Consider the following 22005-nt stretch of genomic DNA (forward strand, 5'->3'; position numbering starts at 1 on the left):
CTGGCTGGGTGTGCGCTCCATGCTCTAGAGCCTCCTGATGCCCCTACCCTAGCTGTCAGGGTGAACGGCAAGCCCATCTCTGCCTTGAGGCGCACACCGACCCTGGCCTGTCCCAGCATCCTAGGTTGAGGCCACAAGAGGACCAGAACTCTCCCGGTTTAATTTGTTCATGGGGATGTCCATGACGTTCCAGTGGCTGAAGTCAGGGTTTCGACCATAGCAGGAGAATGGCCCCTCCTCATTGGGCTTATCCCCAAGCTCCCCATCCCGTTATTCCTCGGACAAGATTGGCCAGGGTTCCCTGACCACCTTTCCACCGCCTGCCAAGAGCAGACAATTCAAGAAGCCACCAGCTCCCCAACCCTGGGTCCAGCGAGCCTACAAGGCCCAGGGAGAAGGGGACGTCAGGGAGAGAGCCACCTCAGGTGAGACACTCGCACACACTAACTCCGTTTCGTCTGTGTTTCACCAGGTCACTCGAGAAGGAAATTTCAGGGCCGAGCAGAAAGAGGACAAATGCTTGAAACACTGTTGGGGCCAGGTGCAGCAGATAGAGGGGGTCAGCCAGAACCCCAAGCAGCGGCTGCCCGCCACCTATTTCCTGGTAAAAAGGGGACTGCTATATTTGTGAACAGACTGCTGGGGGCAGCCCTGTGACCTCCTAGTTGTCCCCCACTCCAGAACCCTGCTCCTGATGCACCTGGCCCATTCACACCTGCTGGGGGGTCACCTGGGGCCATAGAGCACCCTGGAAAATCTGACCGACAGACTCCTGTGGCCCGGTATGGATGTGGCTGTCCGAGAGTTCTGCAGAAGTTGTCCCCAGTGTCAGCGGACCGAGCCCTGAAAACCAGCGCCTGCCCCTCTGATTCCGCTCCTCATTATCGGCATCCACTTTGAAAGGATCGGCATGGACCTTGTAGGGCCACTGCCAAAATCCACGGGTTACTAGCACATCTTTTTCATCATGGACTATACCACCAGGTGCCCCAAGGCAGTGCCCCTGCAGAAAGTCACCCCCACACAGCACCAAGAGCTGACTGAGCTGGTGGTCCAGTTTGCCGCTGTCTTCGCATCCTCCCCCAGGCTGGCGCATTTGGTACACCATGAGATTAAGACCCGAACGGGAGTAGTGGTAAAGCAGCGGCCTTATCGTGGCCCGGAGGCTCGCCGTCAGGCTATTGAGGAGGAGGTCAGCCGGATGCTCCGTGATGGCGTCATCGAGGAGTCCATCAGCCCTGGTCCAACACCATCATCGTAGTGCCAAAGCCCGACGGCAGTATCAGGCTCTGCAATGACCTCCGGAAGCTGAACCAGGTCTCTGACTTTGACAGCTACCCCATTGCCTGAGTGGATGACCTGGTGGAGAGGCTGGGGAGTGCCCACTTCATCTCAACCCTTTACCTGACCAAAGGATATTGGGAAGTGGCTCTGGCTCCGGAGGCCAAGCCCAAGACCACTGTCAGCGGCCACTGGCAGTACCGGGTTCTCACCTTTGTCCTCCACTAAGCCCCAGCAACATTCCAACCACTGATGGACATCGTCCTAAGACCACACAGGCTGTTTGCAGCTGCCTACCTGGATGATGTCATCATCCCCTCCTCCACCTGGCCGGACCACCTCCCCCATCTGGGAGAAATCTCAGAGAGCCTCTGAAAAGCCAGGCTGAAGGCTAACCTGAAGAAGTGCCATCTGGGGCTAACAGAGGCACAGTACCTGGGGTACCGCATTGGCCGGGGCCTCCTAAAACTGCAACCACAACTGCCTGCTATGTGTCTGTGTTCGTCCCGCTGCAGCTTTGAGTAGCCACATCACATAGTGTATATAATTATATAGCCAAATAATGTATATATACAGTATATAAAGTGTATAGCCATATAGTGTATATAATTGTCTAATGTTAGATCAGTCAAACATACATTGATATATTTTATTCGACATTAATGAGCTTAAACCATTCTCAGTTTACCTTGACAAAATGCAAGGGCACCATAAGGGTGGGGAAACTGAGTGGAGACAAGAGCACCAGGAAATATATAATAATGTGAGCAGCTTCCTTTACAATTCTTATGCAATCGATAATCATTCCAGATTCAGGTGTAGAAGACTGGCGTATTTTTGAGCGATAACCTGTATAAGCATGCACCACTGTTAAAACATGGAGTGTGAAAGTCAAATTTTAGTATTCACTGATGGCCCATGTGCCTAATGCACACTGTGTAGTGGATAAAAGGAGTTGTCAAGGTCTCTAGAGTGTCCAAGCTTCACTCCACTAATTTGATCTTTTTGATAAGTTTTTTTTTAATCTCTTCATCATCTATGTTCTGCTAAGAACAGCATACCCATTACTGTGAACTGGTCTGCACTTATACTGCGCTTTTATCCAAAGCACTTTACACTGTGTCTCATTCACCCATTCACACACCAACAGTAGTAGAACTGCCATGCAAGGCGCTAACTTGCCATCGGGAGCAACTTGGGGCTAAAAGACATACGGCATTTGGAGTCACATGGGCCGGGAAACGAACCGCCAACCCTACAATTAGTGGACAACCCGCTCTACCACCTGAGCCACAGCCACCCCTGTTAGAAAGCCCCTGTTAGAAACTGGAAGAAAGCTACAGTTTACAGAAGAAACATTTTACAGCACTTCTTAAATGCAGGTCTGAATGAAAAGCATCTGAGTTGTCCTCCCAGATCATAATATCATTAATGTGCTCTGCAAGCAAGTGTTATGATTACGCCAACTCCACATGTGTCTCATTAATGGAAAACAGAGGTGGTGGTGTGTTATTACTCCTGAAGTCCACCCCTAGCTATTTTGTCTCACTGCCACAGAGCCGAAGATGATTCTGTTTACGCTGTCAGAGTTGGGTACACATCCTCCTTCCCTTCGTTACAGAAACCCATCATCACAGGGTTGTCAAAGTATTTCTGAAGGTAGCACAACGCATATTGTGTACCGTAAACAAGAAAAGTAAATGAAACCGTTCTCTGATGCATATTACAGTGTCTGCAGCACAGTTAGAAAGGCCGGCAAACTGCAGTGTCATGGTGTGATAAACTAGTAGGACCTAATCTGAGCTTCTCTTCCAACAAAGTGAGCTGGACAGTATTACAGGCACAAGAGATGTCAGAGAATATAATGCTTACCCAATTCCCTGTGAAAATAGTCCATGCCAATTTTAACCAGACCGTAGCTATGCTTCAAAAGTCTTAAGGTGGAATAATCCTAGACTTTTCACACTCTCACAAGCCAAACTTTTAGCTTTAGCTGGAGAGTCTGGTACCTTTTGTCAATGAATCCAACCAAGAACCGTGTCGACAGGAAGAGGCCATTTTATTGACACTGCAACCCACCAAACACAGACTTTTCACAGAACCTGTAAGCAAATTTGCATGCATATCATATTTACATGAACTGTTTTAAACAAAAGTCCTCAAACCTTTAAAGCCCATTTTAATCCACTTTCTATATCATAAGTGCAGAGAGACAATCACATTAAATTGGGATTCTGAAGCTTGTAGCCAGAAAATTGTACAATAAATATCAAGACACTGTGAACCACAGACGCAGGATCTAAGGCTGAGTGTCAGTGCCACATATCTGTAGTTTTAGGCACAGGAACGTCACAGGTTTTTCAGTGTGAAGTGTGTAGTGTTAGCGTATATGGTAAACAGATGTTGATGTTAAAAACAGGGAGCTTTAAAAACTCTCTCATTCACCTTAAACCTCCTTAACTCTCTTCTCACCTGTGAGGTCATGGTGGATAGAGCAGGCATGTTTTTGAATTTGGTCCTGACCATGTCCTTTTTCATTCAAAACTGCCATCATTCCCTTGTATACTATAATTTATGACAATCTGAAAGGTGAGATATTATACTAAGATCATAAAATCAATGATGCTACAAAACAGCCTATTTCTAAAACTTAGCTCTATCTCACTACAGCACACATTACCAGCAACTGGGGAAAATATCCTAATAGTTTCATCAATTATTCATGAGGATTAGCATTTGCTCTCTCTCTCTCTCTCTCTCTCTCTCTCTCTCTCTCTCACTGCCCAATGTACAGGAAGGAGGAGGAGAGAATGTAGCACAGTCTGAGCTAACAGCCAGGCCAAAGCCAAGCTTTTTTAACGCACTGCCTCACATAGTTCCTCTCAGCTAGTCATAGATTAAATCTTTTGACGAACTTGTCCCTTGAAAATTGAGTTAATCTTTAGATGGCACTTTTATCTTTACTAAAATGGAGTAAAAAAAAATTGTCAGCAAAAATAAATACATTATTATGCTGATGGAAATATGTAGTTTAACAGAACAAACTGTATCTAAACAACCACAGTGCTGTTGAAAGAAGATGCTGATTAATTTTCTGTAACAGCAGATCTGACAATAGACCCAACTGTAATTCAAATGATTTATATTAATGTGCTTGGTCTAATATATTATTGTTTCTATACAGGGTGTCCAAAAACCCAGGAATCAATGGGAATATGTTGAGCAAATAAGTCGATCCGAATATGTTGAGCAAAATCCGAGAAAACATAATACAGCAGTTGAAAAAATGGATAGAGTGTAAGGAAGAACATGTAGAGCATATGCTAGAGCATATGTTGTAAATAATAAATACAAAATTAATTGGTTCCTGACTTTACGGACACCCTGTTGTGACAGCTAATTCACAGGAACGAGCTACATAATCTAAGACTAATAATAAACAGACTAATAACATGTTGATATTTAACAAAAAGAATTGTTAATATGGTGAAATTTTCTGTAACGAGACTTTATTTAACATTTATGGAGGGGGCATTTTATAATGGTTCAGTCTGTACAGGATTTCACTGAGTTGTTTTGTCATTGTTGCGGCCAAAAATGCTTCATTTTCCACCATGGGAGAGTCTTCAGAACAGAAACGTTTGCGTTTTCTGCTTTCTCGGTAACATGACAAGTCTTTTTGTCTTATCGACTTCCAGAGAGAGGAAGAGAGGCTGGTAAGGGAACGACTGTTTACAGCTGTTGTAATGTACGTGATAACAGGAACTAACTTGCATTGCAGACAACCTGCAACATTAAATGTAACTACAAATGGCTAAAAAGAATGAGGTGTAGTCCACTATACTTCACATCTGGCAACATCACACCACCTCATTGTGAAGTATTTTTTGAAGCATATTTGTCAGTGGCTTCCTTGGCAAAATGAATACCACAGCAGGACCGATCGGACCTACACGAGAGCAGATCATATTTCAAATGTCTCATTCTAAAATACTATAGACTGTGTGATTCACACCTGTAATATCATGACACTGACTGACACTGTGCAGAGGTGTGAACTGGTGGGAAACATGTTAGGACACTGTCGTAAGTAAGTGGTACAGAGGTGAGCGTTGTAGACATTCCCCGCTGTTCAGAGACAGTTGTTTGAGCATATATAGTTGCTTTCCAACTATACTCCTCTTTCAAACCATTTGTCCACTCTGGCCAGCATTTATACACGGGTAAACTCAATAAAACCAGATTAAAACACATACTACAAGAATGCAGGCCAGACAAACACTTAAGCTTAAAGCATATCAACACAGAATTTCAATTCCAGGCTGTTTTAGAACAAGATACACTCATCTAGATCAAATACATTCATTTCTTACTTTCTATTTATATTTTTCAAGCCCAGAAATTAGCCCCTCCTCCTCCTGCTGGAAGGAGTTTAGCTCTTCCTTTTCTTAAAAGGCAATGATTTCATTGCATTTGCATTTTGAGGGTTATAAAACGTACAGGCTGTTCTGAGAAATCAAAAATTTATAGCAATTTCCCTGGATTTCATACAGATAATGTCACAGCAACAGCTACACTACTGACTCACTCCACCCTTTAAATATAAGTGTTTGTACATTTTGCAAATAGAATGTTTTGGACACATTCTTACAAACTGTAAGTATTAAGTTATTAAGTAATATTTCCTATATAATCAGAAAAATATATTGCATCACTGTTTGTCACTTGATGACCTGTTCCTTCACCCCAATAATTAAATAACAGCAGCAACCAAAACAACAACAACAACAACAACAATAATAATAATAATAATAATACACTTTTCTATGCAATTCACTGTGAATTAAAAAAATTTAAAACCATTACTCCTCTAACTGTAAGACTTTATAAAATTTCACATTCTTAAAACCATCACAAAGGATTAATCGTATTAAATAGACTTTAAAACATGAGAAATGAAAGACACGCTCATAGCCTTAACCATGTCTGAGAGCTGAAGCCGTCTTGCAGTGAAACCACAAAGCCGACCGACCCACATCAGTCTTGCACTCATTTCTTCTCCATCTGCAAATGCTGCTCTTCCAACTGAGCAAGCATGACCGTCTCAAATCACTCAGCCTACATGAAAAAGAAGTGACATGGCATCGCTTTTATTCCTTTATTTAGATCTCTATTCCTGCTAATCGTATGTTGGTAATTTGGTATTACAGTAACAGTAAGACGAATCGCCTTACTCATCTACATGCTATATCGTTCATTGTTTAAGTCATCATGCTTTATATTAGCGCCTGTCCATGAGAGTCGGTGCTGACACTGACGGTTTGTAGGCTTGAGTGGAAGCCTAAATCCTGATCAGCAAGGCTGCAAAGTAACTGCTACACTGGATTAGCAGTAGAAGAATACTTTTGTTTCTGTACCAACCCTTTTTCAATGAAAGTCTTCAGTGTGTTTACATCCAGTCCATATTTCAAAGACTTTCAATTCTCAACAATTCATTTCATTAACCAAACCAACAAGAAAAGGCAGATACTATTGTTTCTTCTATGACCTTTAGTTCTCCATGAAATCTAAGCACTCCATATAAATGGATTAAACCCTCAGTGATGACAGTCTACAGTCTTAGAGATAATCATCCTAAAGAAAAGTAGAGCAGAAATAAGGAGTTGTTGTGAATGTTATAAAAGATGGAAAATGCTGTGTGGTCTTCAGTTCTCTCTGGTGGAAACATATTTTAGTTGTGCCTGTCTGCACTATTTTGAAGACCAAATCTTAAATCACTTCTCCAATTGTGTCCCTTGGCTGCTATGGCATTCCTGTTGAACTGATTTCAAATTAGCAGCTGGAAAGGCCTTTGGAGAACACTGACAGCACTCTGCATTTGGCTTGCATAACTCTGAAAATCATCATTTTGTCCCAGAAGCACACATTATGATAATTCAAAACAGAACAGCATGGGCAAGGCATGAGAAGAAGTCTGCACATGGCTGGATTAAAGCCACTGTTTATATGCAGGCTTTAAAGCACGGGCTAATTCAGTAAACATCATTATTTGGTATCAAAACTGCTACAGTTTGGGATTATCAACAAGCTTGGATAAACAGCTCAGCGGCCTATGGGACGAGACAGCATGGACCCACGCCACCCACACCACCCACACTACCACCAGTTTCTCAAGGTTGCAAAGATATTTAGACAAAAACACCACATTTACCCAGCTCATTCCATCACAGGAAGGTGCATACACCAGGGCTCTCTTTAATGCATTTATATTTATTTAGGGGTGCATGAAACCGATATGGAGTTAACTGCATGTCATTTAATGGTCTTTAATCTGAAACGCTGAAGACAGCTATGAAACAGTGGCCTAATAATTGAATCGAACTTCCGGAAATGAATACTTAGAAAAGTGATAGCCTTTACACAGTCAGACACCATGGATAACCCGTACACACTGTAGCTTTACTTTAATTCAGCTGCTTATGAAATGAACAGTAAAAGACAGATTCAGGCTTTAATACAGGACATACTCAGCACATGTAAGCAGCAAAATCAAAATGATCATCATCTAATCTAGAACTTAGATCTTTCTTTTGTACTCTTTTCTAACCACAAGCTTTAGAATGTCGAGGTTGTAGTCTGATTGATTCTCTGCACATCTGTGCATACACAATTTCATGCACTTTTGAACACCAAAAGTTGTTTTGTTTTTCAGGGCAAGGTATAGTAAATGGATTGTAAAAGCTTCACACAGTCACATCTTTAAAAAGTTATTAGAGTTTTGTTTGATGTGCATACTGGTAAGTAAACAACATAATCTCACATCAGAAGAGGTCTGTGGTTTGTCGTCATGTTAGGCAAAGTTGCCTTTTGTGGAAGCAGGTTTTTTTTAGCACTATGCTAATCTGCAAATGCTAGATGTCTGGCTTGAGAGACAAGGCATACAGAAAACAAAACCCTGGACCTGTAAGAAACCAGAATTTTATATGTTATACCAATTGTCCAATTGGCAGCCATCTAGGCAATGTTCTTTTCAGTCATATATAAGAGCAGGCTCCTATTTATTTGAATGATTTGAGACCCATATACCAGAAGCAGCTCAACCGGATGACATATCAAACAATGATTTGAATAGGCTGTTAAAATCTCACAAAAGTGGTCTAAGTAATATTTGGTCTTTATGTTTTTTTCAGGTTTCTCTGTCTCTTCATTATAAACAGAGCATCAGGGTTGGTTGTCTTTACCAACAAGTAGATTAGTTCTTTTTTAATGATGGGCAAACTTACATAGCATGGCCACTATGCTGAGTGTTACACACTGCCTCTTTCATATTTTGAAGAAGAACAAGAGGCATTTATGTGTCACATATACATTATAGCACAGTGAAATTCTTTTCTTCACAAATATCAGTGTGTACAGGATATCGCGGGATTGTTTTTGTGATTGTTGTGGCCAAAAACGCTTGATTTTGTTGTGCCTTTTTTCAAAATTTTGTGGAAAACTACTTGAAATGCCAAAATTGCAATTGCCCAAAATAGTTTTTGCTTGGCCTTTCTCTGTGATGTTTGTTGGTAAATGAGACCTTTTAGCTGTACTCTGTGTTGTGTTGCGTCATCACAACACAACCGTGTTGTGATGACGTCACATGGTGTGTCCCTGCTCAAATCTGCGGAAAATTCTGTGGTAATTTTGGAAAATTAGGAAGCTGGGGTTGGAGCGTAGGGTCAGCCGTGATACAGCATGCCTGGTGCAGAGAGGGTTTAGGGCCTAGCTCAAGGTCCAAATAGTGGCAGCTTGGCAGTGCTGGGGCTTGAACCCCTGACCTTCTAATCCTTCAACTTTGAGCCAACACTGCCCAAGCAGTAGATGTGTCTCTATTATTAAAGACTCTCATTGGTTAAAAAAACTACTGGTTAAAAACACAATCACAACACAGTATGTGCATTCACGCAATTCAGATTCCCTCCTTGTCACTTCTCTATGATTGTTTTTTTTTTTGTATGTTTGTTTGTTTGTTTTTATTAAAGAACTACCTTACAGCTTAAGGTACCTTAGGCTCAGAGGTCCATGGACACCAGCCTACAGTCTAATACTCGTGCTTGGCTAATGGTTAAATTACAGATAATTTTATATTACTCTGTTACAGATCTACTAGAATGTTTGCTGAGGGCTGATGGTTATTGTGTTACTGCACCAGCTCCAAATTTCAATGTGCCACTGATACTGCAGTCCAAATAAATAATGACAAGAATGGAGCAGACGTTTTTCCTGTTTACATGCGAAAATCTATTTGCTCTTTTAAACTCTTATAATACACTGCATGAGAAAGGACAATGAGTTTGAATTCTTTATGGAGGCAATAACCTGACTACATATGTACTAAAAATGTACTTGCATTAAATGAACAACTCTTGTTAATATAGAAATACCATTCCTCAGCTTAGATACAGAACATTTCTGCACAGTGAAACAATACCGCCACACATTTTCCATCACAGTTTGGTCTGGCTCCAAATTCCCTTTCTCCAAAACACTGTCCTATCCACAATGTTAAAGCTCGCATCTTCTTCTGATGGTCTACACAAGCCCAGGGCTCAACTAAGTGTGTCTCGTGCTCCAGTAAAGATTCCTCTGGAAAGAAAAAAAAAAGTCTTTTGGAAGAAAAGCAACCGAGACAAACCAGACCTCCTCTGTCTTGAAGCAAACAGCACCATTTTAATGAGGTCCTTCCAGCACCATCTCTTTTACTCTTCCCTTTATAAACTACAGGCCAGGAAAGATACTCTGTATATTTCCACTATCACACAAACATTTTATAGCTGCTCTGTATGTGCAAAATTTATGTTAAAAACCTAACAAGAAAGTTTTGTGCCTACAGCAAGACAAACCCAAATCAAAGAGAACGTGTGTGCAAGAGCTGAGAGGTATTGAGGTGACAGTGTGAGGCAGCCATAGCTCTGGTTGTAAAAGGGCTGGCCGGCACCAAGGCACAGTGCCAAGAGCACAGATGACCTGCTCTTCCCTGCTGCAGAGAACCAAAGAGAACAATGGGGGATAAATAACAGACAAATCTAATATAACTCTGTTGTTCAAAGAGGCAACGTCACTATGTGATCTACGCCATATGGCCACAAACATGAGTAGTTTATGTCAGATTAAGAAAAGCACAGTGCCTTTATCCCTGGTGTAGGCTTAGAGAAAAAAAGAGCCTACACCCTAAAATACTATAATCCCACCAATAAATACGATTACATACGTTAGTTCAAAATACCCAGTTAATCCATTTTTAATGAATATACACTGGATGCAAAAATAAATGCTTTGCTGTACGCAGGATAACTCCAAGTCCTCAACTACAGTATTAGCATAGAAAATCTGCTAGTAGTAAAAATACAATAAGGGCCAGCCTGGGAGCCTCCCTGCCTGTTCTAACACTGATGGCGGGAGGCCGGCAGTGCTCCTGGCCAAATCCTGACCCATTACATAATGCAGTCTTTTCACTGCCTCTGAATATGACAAGGCTGAAAAGGAGAATGCAGACAAGCAGGAAGCAGCTCTCTCCAAGCCTATCCTTCCCTCACTGTGCAGCATAAGAGCAAAGGCTAAACCCAGTCCAATTCTAAAGGCCTGGCTCCTTTTCCACGCAGAGCCTCTCTATTTAAATGCAAATTAAGTTGTGTAGCAGCTGAACAGCTTGGACAGTGGTAAGGCACGCACCCCCCATTCCTCGAGGGGCCCGTGTTCTGGCACTCATCTGCTGAGTCCATAAGCCATTAACTCGTCAGAATTCCACCCTTTCCTCCCTCATGCCACCTCCATAATGTTTAGCAAAAGTACCAAAGGGTCATGACTTTTAAAATCTCACTTCTCAATCTGCAGTGAAGGTTTCTGCAAATGTTCCACTGCAGTTGATGTGCAGTTTGTTTCAACTCTACTGTGTGCACATGCATTTACATTTATCATTTGGCGGATGATTTAACCCAAAATGACTTCTGAATCAAGTCAAATCCAATCCAAGCAAATAGCTTAAAATAGCCGCCAGTCATACAGTTGCCAAAAACAAAGTATGAGACATTTGTAAGAAGAATAGAAATTCACATGTATAAGCCATATATATGGTTGATTTTAAGCACATGCATTAACACTCCTATTTACACCTTAATATATAAATCAGCTCATTATTTCAGAACAGTAGCTTCCAGTATTGTTCTGTATTTTAGGTACATTCTGAATGAGCATCAAGAATAATGATTTTTCGTGATGTTTTTAATCTTTCTAACGTTTTAAGCATTGACGATTGGCACATATGAGGTACTTATTAGGCTATACCACCTCAAGTGGTTTGAGCAATCAGACTTAAGTTTAAATTGATTATCTGGGCGGCCTCTTCAGATTATTAAAATGTCTTGTGTGTTATTCACGCTTCCAACGTTGCCATATTTTTCATGAGTAGAGGTGTCCGAGATGGGGAATTCAACAACATCCAGCACAGCCTATTTTTTCATGAGACAATGTCAGAAAGTGTAACGTGTAGGCAGGAGTGAAAAATAACAAGTACTGTTGAGATTTGAAGCAAGTAACTAGACAGGCAATGAAAAACATTTACTTTATTGTTTATATTGTGCATTGAACATGAACACTTCAGAGAGACAGCCATCACTGGCTATAAGTAATGTAGTCATTAGAAATTCCTTACCTTTGGTGTTATCACATTAATGAATTATTTATTTGTTTAAAGTGAAATTTTGAAGTGAATTTGAGTTTACAAAGTGAACCTGACGGTAAAATAAAATCTGTGAATGCTAAAAAGACAAGCATTGTTAAATTATTATCTGAATTTCTTTGTAAGAAGAGTGACTTATATTCACCTTAAGGTAATTCTGTACAACAGTAAACATCAGTTTGTTAGAAAACCTCCAGGCTCTGGTCTGCTCTCAGTACTCTGCAGTAGACTGATGTAATCATGATGTAATCATCACCACATGATCTTACATGCCACAATATTCAATGACTCCAGTTATATTTAGGATTCCTCTGTCAGGAGGAAACCTATTGTTATTGGTTAGTATTCTTATTATTCTTATTATTATTCTCTTTATCCTCCTAAAGTGCCCAGTAAGTCAAGATCTGAATGTTAAAAAGGCACATTGATACTACAGGCCACGAGTAACTCCCACACCACAAATGCCCCACATGAGCCCATAGGTGGCGCTACAGGCCACGCCCAAAGTGTATGTGATTTTCCTTCCACCCAATAAGTCCAAAATGTCCGAAGATTGATATACATGCATTATTTCTCACGGGGACCAAAAAAGCCATTGGGACCCGTAAAGTCCGCCATGACAGATTTTCTAGTACATTGAAAAATACAAAAAAAAGTCTCCTCATGAACCGTAGGTCCGATTGACTTGAACTGTGGTACATATGTGTGGGATGCATGTCTTTCTATAGGGTGATAATCAATCAGGAATCAAATAAAAATTGGTCGAACTATTTACATATTGGTGAATTGATAACTATTGCACATATTTCTTTTGTCCATAAATCAATGGAACATTAACCTATGGACTTGATCTGTGCCACACACAAAGAGGACACTATACTAAAGAGTATGTGCGACCTCCGTGTGCAATGGCAACCTCATATCTCCAACAACAATGACATTAAAAGTAATAATATTTTATCGCTAATGCTAAAATAATGATTTACACATCCGCTATTCATAAAACGGATACTCCGTTTCAATCACCAGTTCATATGAGGACTCTTGACAATGTTGAGTAACAAATCTGAGAAATGGGTGAATGTAAGATGAAAAATAGATTTATTGTGAATATCTGAAATATGCATGCCCGGCTAAATGCTAGTGCACTCTGCCAATTGATGTGTTCCTTCCTCCACAGTCCGCGCACACTCCAAAATTCTCACTGACTGCTCAGGCCCTTTACACGCACACGGGCTTTTTTTTTTAAGTCTTGGCTCTATTGTTGGTGAATCTTGACAATTTCATACCCATCAACAACCAGAAGTTCAACAAAGCATAACTGACTATAGGAGTCTGTGAGCTCACATATGGAATCAGCAGTTAGTGCTCTCCTCCAAGCGTGTTCAGCTGCCCTGTGATACAGCAGTTAGAAAAGATGCTGTGTCTTGAGGGAACGGGTTTTAGCCCTCACTCTCCCCTATTGTTGGCTGTCATGTCATAGGGGAGAACTAAACTGACTAAATGTTTTTGCATTTAAGATACTGAATGTCAATGTATTGAACGTTATATGGGTTTTTGTTTTTTTTTCAAAAAGGTATATAACTGAATAAAACGTTTTGTTTAAGACTTGAGTGGAAAGTTATTTATGTAAACAGATAATGACACAAATCATTAATTTGGCTTAATTTAAAGCTAAAACTAAGCAGAACAATTGATGCTACTGTACTATACAATATAAAAAGCCTATACAATACAAAAACATTAAAAATTACTTGCAATTTTTCACTTAACCACGAACAACAAACAGAAGCAGAGCTTTCACTCAGTGGTTCAGCAACCTAAGCTAATGATTGTATACACTGATTAAACTTAATCGAACTGTTGCAATGCAGAAACATTCTGTCATGGCTTTAAATCAGATTCTTCCACTCAGAGCAATGACTACCTATATAATAAAAACTAGTATATCTGGACAGACAGGAAATCTAGCCACTGACCTACTAACAGATGTGGACAAAGCAATGAGACTGATAATGGCATTTTGCCATTATTTCAATAGTTTTTGTTGCTATACAACCTTTAACAAAAAATAAGCTTCCCAAATATATCGTTACAAAACTACTGGAACCGTAAGGACAACATTATTTAATGCCGCACCTCTGTGTTGATTAAATAGAATTGTTTTGTGATAAATATACTCAGTAGTTACAGTCCTAATCTCTTTGCATCGCAGACTTGAATCTGCTTGTGAATAACAGTGTTGGAAATACTTCATCATTTAGACAGGCGTGATGACGTCGATGAGCTCTACTGCTGACTCTTGCACATGCAAACCCAGCAAATCCACAATCACTCTGTGTGATAAAGCTGTATCTCATTATCAGCTGAAGTCATGAAACAACCACAGCTCACACACAGGCAAACATTCAAGCACACTTGCCAAGGACAGTCCCTGATTTTCATCGCCATCTTCTCTCAAATTCAACATTTTTTATATTTCCTAAATTTTAGCACACATTTACATACTTCTTTTATTATTTCATTAATTTCATACATAAAGCCTCTGAAACTATGCAGATATAGAAAATCTCTCCATTTAAGTTTGGCGAGTATACTGTGATTAAAACAGCCGAGGCTGAATCTGCATTGGATTACCATTAACACACTGCTCCCTTATCTCTCCTCCCCCCCCGGGTCTCATGTGGAACATTGCTTAATTAAACAGGAACTGGGCACCATTTGCGAGCACTGATGCTAACTGCATAATTTAATGTTCATAAGCCCAACAACGCATGCAAGTTAATTGACAGGCAGAAGATAAATAGTACTATCAAAGCTATTACAACCAAAATCATCACCATAAACACAGAGACTGAGATCAGATGTCATCAGTTTAGAGAATGAGATGTTAACAGTGGAGACTCAGGAAATGCTTCAACATGACTTTATATGTAAATATACAGAGTAATGGGATCCAACATTGCTTCTCACTGTTTTATTGTGATATTATGCTTTAACACATTACACATTGGATATGGTGATTTGTTCAGTTGGATCTGGTGGACACAAAAAGAGAAAAACACTCACTCCTTATTGACTTTCACAAACCAAATGCTTTCATTTGGTATGTACAATAGCTACAGTACTGTGCAAAAGTTTTAGGCACCCTATTTTTTTAGTACAAATTTTGTTATAGATTTTTTATTGTATGACTTCTACATTATCGAGTCAGTACAAAAAAATATTTTAGATTCCCAAATCATTATTTTTCTAGCACAAAATTAAATGTTACAGAAAAATGTTTGCATGTCAGTAAAGAAAGCAGCAAATTATGTAAGAAACCACTTTTCAGACAAAAAACACAATGAAGGCTGCTGGGTTTTGCAGCAAAAATAAGAAGCAAGTGCGACGGTCAAAGTCTCCAGAAGAACTTTGGCTGGTTCTGCAAGATGCTCAATAAAACTCACAGCTCATTTCTTTATAAAACTGCACTAATTGTACCAGAGACTACTATTTTTATTTATTTTAATTTTTTTGTCACACCAAATATTGACTTTATTTCATTTACTACTGTTTACTGCTCTTTATTATATATATATATATATATCACTTCATTTATTTATTAGAAACATTTAATTTAATTATTTTGAAGGCATCTTTGCTCTACAGCATTTCTTTGCCTGTGCCTAAAACTTTTGCAGTGTACTGTATGTTTAAAGTGTTTCACGGCTATACGACACACTTCACTGTTATAACTACCACCTGATGCACTACATACATCGACCAAGGTACGATCCGGCTGCAAAAAAAGGTTACTAGGTGGATTAATTAGCTTGCACATGAAAGATGATCTTTTCAGAATCGGGAACACGCAGGTTTTTGAAAAACGGACAAAGCTAAGCGAAATAAAGTGCATGTGTGTACTGGTTTAACACTGATGTTCTCAACCTGTGCATGCTTTTTATACAATATTTCTTTCATTTTATTTTCTTGGCCTCCTGTTTAGAAAAATGTATGTGATATATGCATTTCACCACCTCCAACCCTCACTGGCTGTACTCACCTTCACCATATACTACATATCCAATGTCTTACATTACTCACAGCTATTTCTAAAAACCCCAGTGATAACAAGCACGGCCTGTACCTGACCTGTTGAAGTGGGTGAAGTTTTGCAATGACTATTGTGGTGCAGCCTTTTTTGGTACACCAATTGTCACTGACCTCGTCAGACTGGTACTGCTGTGCTGAGAAATTGAAACCAGCTTTGAAGACTCTTCAATTTCTGAACGCTGCAGTCATTCCGCAGCAGTATCACTAAGCTTTTCTAGAGAATGTACGATGAAATTGTGTCTGTCTGAAATCCGATGTGTTTATTTAAGAAGCTGCTAGTGTCAAGATTGGGATAAACAAACATTCAGAAAGATATTCAGGTACATAAAGATACTTGTGGGATCCGTCACACTTTGTTAAAGAAGGTGATGAACTGATAACTGCTGCAAAGCACATTTTCAGTAGTTTCAGTTAGAAGAGGGGTTTAAATGATAATTTAGTACTAACTAAAACACCCAATTAAAGGTAGAGCAGTTTAATCATTCATAGTATGACAACTGTACAACCTACTATTGCACTTTTTGGTGTATTACTACCTGCAGTCATACTGGGAAGCTGTATCACTAAACTTTATAGAGCACATCCAGTGAAATCCAGTGTATTCAATTAATAATCAGTTCATTTCAAGTACATAAAGTAAATAAAGCTGTCTGTGTTCTCAAAGCATCCAGCAGAGAGCCTGGCAGATGAAAGACCTTGGCAACAACAAGCAGAGGAATTCTGGGAAATTCACAGGGGCTTCTACATAACAACAAGGAACTGGTGGACAAATCCAAGTTCTTCATATCGTATGAAATGTCCATAAAGAGGAAGTATCGTTTTCACATATACAGCCTGCTTTAATCTGGTTCTGCTTCTCTAGCTAACTCTAAACAACCACGCTATGCTGATTTATAAATCAGTGGCCCATGACAGGCTGGCTCTGTTGATCAGAAAACGTCAAAGACACTGCCTCATTTAACCACATAAAGGATAGTGGCATCGGGGGGTTCTATTGAGACAAACAGACTTCTTTTCTGACCTGCACAGTTGACTGCAGCCTACACTGCCTATCACTAACAAGTATTCCTGTCTATGTTTATGCCTTGGCATTATGATACAGAGCACTACTCCCATGGTCACCACTGATCATGAAAGTTCTGGAGACTTCCCATAAATATATTAACTAGAGAAGCACCGATACTAAATTTCTCAGCTGATACAATAATCGATTATTCAGAGTGATATCGGCCGAAACCGATAACTGATACCGATAGTTCTGGCTTTTATGCCTTCTTTTAAATGAATAATAATTAATTCCACAATTCTGAAAGCAATACAAATAAAAACTTTATTCTCTCCATTTCAACAAGTTGTTTCACAGTAACTGGTCTCATAAACAGAAAACACATTACTCTAATTAACATTAACACATGAACTAAATTCTGAAGATTAAAGTAAGATTTCTTAACTTATTGAATGTTATTAATTCATATTAACAGAATTAATTGACTGAATTGTAAAAAAAAAAAAACTTCTGTTAGTCTCACATTCACTCACCACAAACAAAAGCATTTCTACTTCACCATTAACATCAAACTGGTCATATTATATATCAACTTTTTTATATATTAACATTAAATGGATATGAAACATACTACAAATATATTTTTCTGTGCAATATATACCTTTTTGTCAACTCATCTTCATTTAAATCTTTCAAAAGTGTACTTTAATTCAGCACGAGCAGCTCGAGCAGCGCAGCAAAAAAAATGTTTAACTCGACACCGAAACTCCCGCTTCACCGCTGCAGCGTCCGGTGTAAAATTTTAGCAGTGCAGAGCTTACAGAGCTTACAAACTGCAGTTTTGTCGTCATTCCACAAGAGACATCATCTTTACACACAGCACGAAATCAATGTTTTCCCACCCTCTTTTGATTGACAGGATGTAATCGGCCCTGATCATCAGATGCTTTTATACTATGGCTGATAGCGTGAATAATTGCCTTTATCAGCAATGGTCGATACATCGGTGCATCTCTAATATTAACATATCAGTGTCATATTCACTGTATCCATCTTGTCGTTTCTTTGGGTGACCCACTGTTAATGTAGTTTATTCAATATTTTTTATGCACCAACTGACATGTGCATTGTAAAAAACAGCAACGCAATTCTAAGATGAATTAGGTCTGCCTGTGTTTCATAGGTTGACATGCATGCGGTCTACACAAGTCCCAAAGGGAAAAAGATCCATTTATCAAATGCTACTCAAGCTAAAATCCAATTGGAGAGCTCCATAATCCTTAGAACATGGCTAGAGCCAGTGTGTAATGCAGTGTGGCCTTTAGCACGGTCATCTCTGTGTTTAGCTCATTCACAAAATTGAAAGGCTGAATTGAGAACTGCTGCAACCAGCAGGCACATTTTCAGTACCGTATTAGAGGATGGTTTTAAATTATAATTAAATACTAACTGAAACACAAAATTAAGGGTAGACCAATATAGAAATTCATGACAGTATGACAACTGTACAGCATAATATTGCCCTTTTTGGTGTATCACCGTCCCTGTTTGAGGACAACATGAAATGGTATATAATGTGTATGCATTCAAAGGCAGTTTAGGGTGAATGCAAGAAAATATTTTGAACTGACTTGTTAAGCAGTCTGCTTTTAGCATTCATCATACCACAGTGCTGTTTAATTTTCAAATCTAATTGTTCAGATGGTGCTGATTAATTTTGAATAACAGCACTACTCTGACAATAAGTACTGGCCATAATTCAAATAATAGGTTTATATTAAAACGTTCATTCTAGTACATTACTGTTTCTATAGTAACAGCGAAACTACAGGGACTTGAATGGTTGGACATAATCTAAGACTAATAGCAAACAGATTTCTTTTGTGCTGTTATTTCAGAAAGAAAAACGCTTTCTGTATGGGGATTTTTGCTTAACATTTAAGGAAGGAGTCTTGCTGTCAGACCTTTGTATCAGTCAGTGAGTTTTCCACCACAGGAAAGTCTTCATGACATAGGGCTTTGTACTTTCCGGTTTCCCAGTAACATGACATGGCAAGGGTGAGGTGAGGGAACAACTGTTTATAGCTGCCAGACATAAGCAATAGCAGGAACTAACTTGTTTTCAGATGTTCCACAACATTAAATTATAAACGGTAAAAAATAAATAATGTCATTAACTAATAAATAAATAATTGTTGTTATTGGGAAGGAAAATGGCCCTCTGCTTGGTGTTGGACCGCATCACAACATCCCCTTTTTCAATAACTTCCTATAATAGCAAGACCCGTGGTGTTTTATTCCTCACAATAGTATATAATTTTCTAAAATGTACCAACTTGTATGTTCTTGGCATTGTAACCATGGCATTGTTATCTACAGTTTCACATCAGGTTACTACAGTATAACTATTTCAGATTTCCATATCATGTTGTCACACGGTATATCCTTACAGCCTTACAGACAATATACAGTACATTCATAGTTATCTGTGCTGGTACAGCTCATGGGAGCTGTAGCACTGAGAGGAAAAGTCAGGACTACTATAAATGGGTAATATTGTGATTGAATGGAGTGAGGTTGTAACTTTCATGGCATGCAAATGATTTACAAAAAAAAAAACAAACAGGTATAAAATTATGATCGTTAGCTAAGATCGTTTTTAGCTAGCAAGCCAGTGCGTTGATTGTTTTCCAAATTAGAGCAGTGCTGCAGCTTTGTAAATACATAGTACTGCTCTGTATGGCAGCGTCATTGTGTATGTACTACACAGTACAGAATATTTAGGAGGTAATTATTGAGTTAATTTAAATAAATAAATAAATAAATAAATAAATAAATAAGATAGAAAAAGAAAACCACAACAAGGCGTTGTGGGCATCGCTGCCACAACAGATAGCACATAATGTTCCCCATATACGTATGTATATGCATGGATGTCTATGTGTGTGTGTGTGTGTGTGTGTGTATGTATGTACGTATATGTGTGTGTGTATGTATGTATGTGTGTGTGTGTGTGTGTGTGTGTGTGTGTATGTATGTATGTATGTGTGTGTGTGTGTGTGTGTGTGTAGTATACTTAAGAATATTTCTACTCTGTAACGCATTCAGTATACTGTCACACACAGTGTATCCCAGCTAAACGTCGTGTTGAGAGGCTCTCATGTTTATTTACTACCCTTCCATTTGCGGTATATATGTCAGTGCTGTATTTTATCCCGTAAACAAAAGGAGAAAGTAACCCCGCGTACACTCGCCTCCAAGTTCCACCCATTTGTGTGTAAGGAGCTTGAAATACTCCATTCTACCCAGCAACAAAGCCTTCACTCCGGCTGCTTCTGAGACATTCATCGACACCAAACCCCCAGAATGGACAGTTAACCATATGTTTATCTCCATGTTCATGGCGGTCAGGGGGTTCAGCAGGCGCGCGCGCAGCATTTCTGCTTCCCTGCACAAGGAGCCGAGCCTCCTCGATTATCCTCTAATTGCAAACAAACAAACAAACAAACAAGCAAAAAAATGGGTATCGCTTTATGTTTCCCTACAAATGTTGGCTGGATTGCATTGCAATGCATTGCACAAAAGCACGGATTTTACGTGCGATTCAAATGCAGTGGAACTTCAATCACAAATAAGAAGAAGGGAGAAAAAAAAGTGTAGGGGTGGGCGGATTTGCAAGCAGAGATGAGGCGTTACCCGGGTTCAGGTTCAATGCAGAGAGCACCACATCAAGGCTAAAGGAGATTAGCCTAGTCACGATTGATGTACAGAGGCATTCATGATCGGGGAGTTTATTTATTTATTTATTTATTTATTTATTTATTGCAAGTAATCAGCCCAATACAATGCATCTAATCTCTGAGCAAATGATGCTCCTGCATCAAACTTCATACATGGGACGACTGTCACATACCTTTAACTTGCGTCTCATATTCCCCAATGATCTCCTTGTCCTTCTTGTATTTCGTTTGCGATGACATTTTTTCCCCCTGAGGTATTAAACGTAGGATCCAGTGAGATGAGATGTTGCACCAGAAGCTCTCTGCTCCTTGCCACAGCTTGCAAGCGTTTTTCTTATTCTTCTGATTTCACGACTTTATTACTGAGTCCCTCCTGTTAAACTGAGCGTCTACCTCTCTCTCTCTCTCTCTCTCTCTCTCTCTCTCCGATCTCAGTTACTTTTGTCCAAAAACAAAGTGCAGCTGTAAACTCACCCTTGTGCACACCTGCCCTTGCTCATTCCCTTATCTAGCTAAAGAGCTAAACCCAGGCTCTGGGAGGCTGAAACGCTCTGCTGCTACACACACTCTCACGCTACACACACTCACACACACTCACACACACACTCTCTCTCTCACACTCTCACTCTCTCTCTCACACACACACACAGGGGCTCCTCCTCGCTCAGGATGCCATCCAAAGTGGCAGAAGAAACGCAAATTCCACGGCTTATAAAAGGAGAAGGTTACTGCACAGATGGTAGCGCTTTTCATGTGCACCCATGCTGCAGAAAGAATCACAGTATCCGAACAGCAGAGAGTGAGAGCGCAGTTCACAGACCCGCTGCGCACAATCCAGCTCCGCGCGCTCCAACCCAACAAGAATGGACTCGCGCTGACTGAAACCACGCCCACTGTGCCGCGCCCGCCCCCATCTCTCGCGCTCTCTCGCTCTCTCGAAGCCACCCAATCAGCTGCGGGCTTGAGATTACTGAACCGTTCATTTTCGGAAAGAAAACAAATAGATGCTTTCCAGCAATGTGTTGGTTTTGGCTTGCTCCTTTGCATTGTGACAGTAACACAGAAGAGTTTCCTTGCTCAGACATTAAATATAGGGCACAGTACAGTAGACTTAGAACGTTGTATTTCAGCTCACATTTGTACAGTCACATTCAGAATTATTG

General features: G+C 39.9%; 1 protein-coding gene across 1 annotated transcript in view; it reads right to left on the reverse strand.

Annotated features, from left to right (window-relative positions):
- Positions 1-21781, reverse strand: part of srgap3 (SLIT-ROBO Rho GTPase activating protein 3) — a 144930-nt gene extending 123149 nt beyond the window's left edge. The window contains exon 1 of the mRNA XM_053636879.1: positions 21016-21781. Coding sequence (XP_053492854.1) covers positions 21016-21082 — 67 coding nt within the window. The 5' untranslated portion in view covers positions 21083-21781. The remainder of the gene's footprint in view (positions 1-21015) is intronic.
- Positions 21782-22005: the final 224 nt, after the last annotated feature.

This window comes from Ictalurus furcatus, chromosome 11 (assembly GCF_023375685.1).
Source record: "Ictalurus furcatus strain D&B chromosome 11, Billie_1.0, whole genome shotgun sequence".
Taxonomy (NCBI): Eukaryota; Metazoa; Chordata; class Actinopteri; order Siluriformes; family Ictaluridae; genus Ictalurus; species Ictalurus furcatus.